This window comes from Lottia gigantea (genome assembly GCF_000327385.1).
Source record: "Lottia gigantea unplaced genomic scaffold LOTGIsca_8, whole genome shotgun sequence".
Lineage (NCBI taxonomy): Eukaryota > Metazoa > Mollusca > Gastropoda > Lottiidae > Lottia > Lottia gigantea.
In genome coordinates, this window is record NW_008710662.1 from 4,611,495 (window position 1) to 4,619,482 (window position 7,988).

The 7,988-nt window shown below is 32.3% G+C and overlaps 1 protein-coding gene across 1 annotated transcript; it reads left to right on the top strand.

Annotated features, from left to right (window-relative positions):
• Positions 1-4,768: 4,768 nt before the first annotated feature.
• LOTGIDRAFT_108212 (hypothetical protein) lies at positions 4,769-6,474 on the top strand (the record flags this gene model as incomplete). Its single annotated transcript, XM_009067132.1, has 2 exons — positions 4,769-4,892; positions 6,266-6,474. Coding segments are annotated over 2 exons (333 nt in total), but the record flags the coding sequence as incomplete, so codon positions are not given.
• Between the last annotated feature and the right edge of the window lie 1,514 nt (positions 6,475-7,988).

The following is a 7,988-nucleotide window of genomic DNA, read 5'->3' on the forward strand; positions in this document are numbered from 1 at the left end:
GTCACAGGGCTCTAACAATTTTCGTGAAAAAACTTGATCGGGTACTATCGGTACCAAAACAATCCTTGGAGAAACGGAACTATAAGAAAAGTTCGATTCGCCCCGCTGTCATTATCCATGACAGATTCATTCGGGTCAAAAGAAGGGGACTATTAAAGGCGATTCAAGGCGACAATCATAGAAATGTTTCATCTGGGACTAGATCAAAAAAAAAAAAAAAAAACAATTCTTGGTGAAATGGCATCATTTATATACCGATAAGTGAAATTATACGCTTAGCTAGTCTTTGTTATATTTTATGAGTGCTTGCATATGCCTTGTATCATCAAAAGAGGCGCGCAGTGCCCATAGGGATACCTACCACTTGCTGATAGATGTCGCCGCCAATTTCAATAAATAATGTTGTCAAATAGAAAATTCAACATCTTGGACAGGTGCGCCATTTTATTTTTGACAAATCATACTTTTAGTCTCAGAAACGGGACTTTCTTTGGCTAAGCCAATCAGTTATAGTGTTCGCTACAGACCTTTGAAATTTGAGCCTTCAAGTCCATGTGTGTCCAAAAGTTGGAAAGACATCTATAGAAATAGTAAAATAAATTCTTGGTTTGAGATATTTTTGAAGGAATAACTTGATTTGCGTATATATCGGGTACTTCTGAAGACTTTTTATATATATTCAACACTCAAATCAACCCCTCAAAATGGCGCATCTGTCCCTTAAAAAGCATCGTTATTATAATTATAATTAATAACAATATATTCCAATCTGACACTTCCTGTTTTAGAAAATACTATAATTAAGATAATTCCTTAAAATCCACATTTCATTTATTTTATTGCGGGAGTATATAGTATTGCAGTATTTCTGTTCACCCTCTTTAACTGCAGTCAAACATCAGACGTAATACTGTCGTATTATAACCTATGTTAGACGTAATACTATCGTATTATAATGTCAAACAATACTGTGGTATCATAACCCATGTCAGATTGATATTATTATCGTTTTACAACCCATGTCAGATTGATACTATTATGTATTATAATATAACCCATGTTAGACGTAATACTATCATATTATAACTATTGTCAGACAACACTGTGGTATCATAACCCATGTCAGATTGATATCATTATCGTTTTATAACCCATGTCAGATTGATACTATTATCGTTTTATAACCCATGTCAGAATGATACTATTACCTATTATAATATAACCCATGTCAGACTATCATATTATAACTAATGTCAGACAACACCGTGATATCATAATCCATGTCAGATTGATACTATTATCGTTTTATAACCCATGTCACATTGATACTATTATCGTTTTATAACCCATGTCAGATTGATACTATTACCTATTATAATATAACCCATGTTAGACTATCATATTATAACTAATGTCAGACAACACCGTGGTATCATAACCCATGTCAGATTGATACTATTATCGTTTTATAACCCATGTCAGATTGATACTATTACCTATTATAATATAACCCATGTTAGACTATCATATTATAACTAATGTCAGACAACACCGTGGTTTCATAACCCATGTCAGATTGATACTATTATCGTTTTATAACCCATGTCAGATTGATACTATTACCTATTATGATATAACCCATGTTAGAGGTAATACTATCATATTATATCCCATGTTAGACGTAATACAATCATATTATAACCCATGTTAGCCGTAATACTATCATATCATAACCCATGTTACATACATCTATTATATATTATTATAACTAATGTCAAAGTAATACCGTGGTATCATAAACCATGCAATACTGTCATACTGTCAATTTTGACCCGAGAGGTACAAGTTTTGTTTGCAATGAAAGCTTATCATTTCCCCCGTCTATTTCAGTAGAAAACAGAAATTCTAGATTTTTTCAAACTTTGGAGAAAATCGACTTTGAAGTTGCACCCTTGATTTCAAGAGGAAAATGGCTTATATTTTGGTTTGGGAAAAAAGTCTGAGACTAAAAGTGCTGTAACTGGCAGAGTTTTCAAGATAGGAAGCTGAAATTCGGAAAACAACAACTTCACTGGCAGATGGGTATGTGCCTGCTGTGCAAATTTCAACTTTGCATCTCTAATAGTTTTCAAAGTTTTGGTCTTCACCCCAACTAGTGCAACTAGACTTATAGGCAGCCTGCTGATATGCCAGACGTAATACTGTTGTGTCAGATTATTATGATCTGATGAACGTATTATATTACACAATATCATCATTACTTATGTCGCAAGAAAAATTGTCAAACCGTAAGTCATTTCATGTCGAGTCGGAAGTCATGAAAATTGTTTTGGAAAAAGGAGATAGAGGCTTGTGTATTGGTTTAATTTGTTAAAAAACAGGACTATAACAAGGAAGTCAATATATTTCTCTTTAAATTAATAGGCTTAGTCTCTGACCTCAGGTATTGTCATCAAATTAAAGAAATCAGACTGAACTCATACCGTCTACTGTTGTATAATTATCGGATGTGAATGATTTTCAACTATAATTTCCATCAGAATAGTCCCTCCGGTGGTCAGAGCGGTCAATTTGTAAGTCTATCAGGTAAAATGACTGAGGCTTGTAAACGTTAGAGGCTTAATGGCAAGGCTACTACTGCGAGAGAGAGATGGATGAGTGGTAATGAACAGTTGTGTCTTAAGTAAACTAACATAACATTATCAATTATCTCTGTGCTATCGTAATCCATGGCCCTCAAGTCTTTCTCAGGTTACCAGTGGTGATCAAGAATGTCAACATTTGTTTCCATTCGCTTAATTACCACAAAGAGACTTCCCGCTGGCTGATTATCTGTTTCACTGCTCCGAAATTGAAAATTGATTCTCTGATTAACATTGACATGAAAAACAGATTAACGTCCACGATTTTATTTAAATCTTCTTTTATTAGAAAATCTGATCTACATGGAAATTTTCCCCCTAATGAAGTGACATGATTATATACGTTAGTTAGCTTCATGTATATCCTCGAGGCTTCTGACCAACATTTCATATCATTAACTGGAACCGTTCAACGTCTTTATTTTACATACATAACTTTCCTCATTTCCCAATAAATTATGTTAGGCACTTCAGGTGTTCTGCAGAATAATATATTAGTTTCAGAATTAAAAAGGTACAGACCGTCTGTGTAATCTTTAAAACATTAAAAGTAATTATTTGTAATCTGTGTAAGACAAAAAATTTGCAAAAAGACACGCAATATATCTTACTGATAAGAATTATATTCCCGTATAAAAGCAAATACAGGGGCATACTAGAACAGGCTTCCACCATCTATCCAATACAAATGCGCCCGCTCATATTAAGAAAAGATTTCACTGAATGACTCAAATCGGTTGTGCCAATCACAAGTTTTATAAAGTTTGTGTTTGACATCCTTAGGATTTACATTAGAGAATTTCATCATCTTTTCAACGAGATAATGTTAACGTATTATATTCAAAACCATCTGAAAAATACGTAATCTGGCATTGTGGGAATACAATAATTTGACATCTGTAAAATACAGAGTAGTTACCGGAAGAAAGGTAAGAGCAGAGGAAATCTTGGCTACCAGAGTCAACAAGAGTCGGCAAGGCTTCCGACTAACATTTCTGAACCCAATGACCCTGTTTCATATGTATATATAGAAGTATCTACGAATCGGCAAATTTGCTGGAAACTTTTGTCTGTAGAGATCCTTTGGAATAATGAGAACAAGTGCACGAGCTATAAACCGTAATACTTAAGTATTCTTCCTTTTAAAAAAAAGATAATTGAGTAATGAAAATATCAAAACAATATTATTTTGTTTCTCGTTATTCTTATTCAAGGTACGTTTTGTGGTAATGTAAGACTTTTAACACAGTTTTATTTTCATTAAACCAATATATTATGAATCTTTAACATTTCTCCTGCATATAAAAAGCGCACGTTTAAATCTTATGATTTCAATAAAAAAAACATTGACAAAATATCACGCACGAATGACCAAATATCCCCAAAGTACATCGTTATTAATGTGAAGAGAAAAGTAGGACCTTTCTCATCTACTATCAGAAGTACTGAAGCTTAGCTCTCTGATTTCATCGTGTTTAAGTTTCTCCAATTTTTAACACTTTGAAACTGGCATCTTTTTCAACCTCTTAAAAAAGTTTTATCACAGTTAAGTTCACTTAGCCATTAATTATCCACACCCAACTAAGATTTATTTCTTCCACCAATTTTTCTATTATCTAATGAACCGTTCATCAATTTATAAGATGAAGATTTAGACAAGACACAGGTGCTCGTATTTTTCTTCGTCATTTTGTCCAACTGAAACAGAAAACACATCAGTATATGAAACAAGGTAAACAAAACATATCAAAAGGGGTATAGTCGTCTAGTCATTCAAATGGAATTCTTAATCAATTAGATTAATTATGACCGTCTTAATAAGACTTTTCCTTCTTAATCGAACGTTTAGATTTGACCTTCTTAATCAAACGTTTAGATTGGACCTTCTTAATCAAACTTTTAGATATGTTCTTCTTAATCAAACATTTAGATTTGACATTTTTATCAGATTTGACCTTCCTAATCAAACGTTTAGATATGACCTTCTCAATCAAACGTTTATATTTGACCTTCCTAATCAAAAGTTTAGATTTGACCATCTTAATCAGATTTGAACTTCTTAATCAAACGTTTAGATATGACCTTCTTAATCAAATGTTTAGATTTGGCCGTCTTAATCAGATTTGACCTTCCTAATCAAACATTTAGATATGACCGTCTTAATCAAACGTTTAGATATGACCGTCTTAATCAAACGTTTAGATATGACCGTCTTAATCAAACGTTTAGATATGACCGTCTTAATCAAACGTTTAGATATGATCTTCTTAATCAAACGTTTAGATTTGACCATCTTTATCAGATTTGACCTACCTAATCAAATGTTTAGATTTGGCCTTCTTAATCAAACGTTTAGATATGATCTTCTTAATCAAACGTTTAGATATGATCTTCCTAATCAAACGTTTAGATATGATCTTCCTAATCAAACGTTTAGATATGACCTTCCTAATCAAACGTTTAGATATGATCTTCTTAATCAAACGTTTAGATTTGACCGTCTTAATCAGATTTGACCGTCCTGATCAAACGTTTAGATATAACCTTCTTAATCAAACGTTTAGGTATGACCTTCCTAATCAAACGTTTAGATATGACCTTAATCAAACGTTTAGATATGATCTTCTTAATCAAGCGTTTACTTAGGACCTTCTTAATCAAACGTTTAGATTTGACCTTCTTAATCAAACGCTTAGATTGGACCTTCTTAATCAAACGTTTAGATTTGGCCGTCTTAATCAGATTTGACCTTCCTAATCAAAGGTTTAGATATGACCGTCTTAATAAAAGGTTTAGATATGATCGTCTTAATCAAACGTTTAGATATGATCTTCCTAATCAAACGTTTAGATATGATCTTCCTAATCAAACGTTTAGTTATGATCTTCTAAATATGACCTTCTTAATCTACGTTTAGATATGATCTTTTTAATCTACGTTTAGATTTGACCGTCTTAATCAGATTTGACCTACCTAATCAAACGTTTAGATTTGGCCTTCTTAATCAGATTTGACCTACCTAATCAAACGTTTAGATTTGGCCTTCTTAATCAAACGTTTAGATATGACCTTCTTAATCAAAAGTTTAGATATGACCTTCTTAATCAAACGTTTACTTAGGACCTTCTTAATCAAACGTTTAGATTTGACCTTCTTAATCAAACGTTTAGATATGACCGTCTTAATCAAACGTTTAGATATGATCTTCTTAATCAAACGTTTAGATTTGACCATCTTTATCAGATTTGACCTACCTAATCAAACGTTAAGATTTGGCCTTCTTAATCAAACGTTTAGATATGACCTTCCTAATCAAACGTTTAGATATGATCTTCTTAATCAAACGTTTAGATTTGACCGTCTTAATCAGATTTGACCGTCCTGATCAAACGTTTAGATATAACCTTCTTAATCAAACGTTTAGGTATGACCTTCCTAATCAAACGTTTAGATATGACCTTAATCAAACGTTTAGATATGATCTTCTTAATCAAACGTTTACTTAGGACCTTCTTAATCAAACGTTTAGATTTGACCTTCTTAATCAAACGTTTAGATTGGACCTTCTTAATCAAACGTTTAGATTTGGCCGTCTTAATCAGATTTGACCTTGCTAATCAAAGGTTTAGATATGACCGTCTTAATCAAAGGTTTAGATATGACCGTTTTAATCAAAGGTTTAGATATGATCGTCTTAATCAAACGTTTAGATATGACCGTCTTAATCAAAGGTTTAGATATGACCGTCTTAATCAAACGTTTAGATATGACCGTCTTAATCAAACGTTCAGATATGATCTTCCTAATCAAACGTTTAGTTATGATCTTCTAAATATGACCTTCTTAATCTACGTTTAAATATGATCTTTTTAATCAAACGTTTAGATTTGAATGTCTTAATCAGATTTGACCTACCTAATCAAACGTTTAGATTTGGCCTTCTTAATCAGATTTGACCCACCTAATCATATTTGACCTACCTAATCAGATTTGACCTACCTAATCAAACGTTTAGATATGATCTTCTAAATATGATCTTCTTAATCAAACGTTTAGATTTGACCGTCTTAATCAGATTTGACCGTCTTAATCAAAGGTTTAGATATGACCGTCTTAATCAAAGGTTTAGATATGATCGTCTTAATCAAACGTTTAGATATGATCTTCCTAATCAAACGTTTAGATATGATCTTCCTAATCAAACGTTTAGTTATGATCTTCTAAATATGACCTTCTTAATCTACTTTTAGATATGATCTTTTTAATCTACGTTTAGATTTGACCGTCTTAATCAGATTTGGTCTTCTGAATCAAACGTTAAGATTTGGCCTTCTTAATCAAACGTTTAGAAATGACCTTCCTAATCAAACGTTTAGATTGGACCTTCCTAATCAAACGTTTAGATATGATCTTCTAGTTATGATCTTCTTATTCAAACGTTTAGATATGATCTTCGTAATCAAACGTTTAGATTTGACCGCCTTAATCAGATTTGACCTACCTAATCAAACGTTTAGAGTTGGCCTTCTTAATCAAACGTTAAGATATGACCTTCCTAATCAAACGTTTAGATATGATCTTCTAGATATGACCTTCTTAATCAAACGTTTAGATTTGACCGTCTTAATCAGATTTGACCGTCCTGATCAAACATTTAGATATGACCTTCTTAATCAAACGTTTAGATATGACCGTCTTAATCAGATTTGGTCTTCTGAATCAAACGTTTAGATATGACCTTCTTAATCAAACGTTTAGATATGACCTTCTTAATCAAACGTTTACTTAGGACCTTCTTAATCAAACGTTTAGATTTGACCTTCTTAATCAAACGTTTAGATTGGACCTTCTTAATCAAACGTTTAGATTTGGCCGTCTTAATCAGATTTGACCGTCCTGATTAAACAGTTAGATATGACCTTCTTAATCAAACGTTTAGATATGACCGTCTTAATCAGATTTGGTCTTCTGAATCAAACGTTTAGATATGACCTTCTTAATCAAACGTTTAGATATGACCTTCTTAATCAAACGTTTAGATATGACCGTCTTAATCAGATTTGGCCTTCTGAATCAAACGTTTAGATATGACCGTCTTAATCAAACGTTTAGATTTGACCGTCTTAATCAAACGTTTAGATTTGATCTTCTTAATCAAACGTTTAGATTTGATTTTCTTAATCAAACGTTTAGATTTGACCGTCTTAATCAGATTTGACCGTCTTAATCAAACGTTTAGATAATATGATCTTCCTAATCAAACGTTTAGATTTGATTTTCTTAATCAAACGTTTTGATTTGATTTTCTTAATCAAACGTTTTGATTTGATTTTCTTAATCAAACGT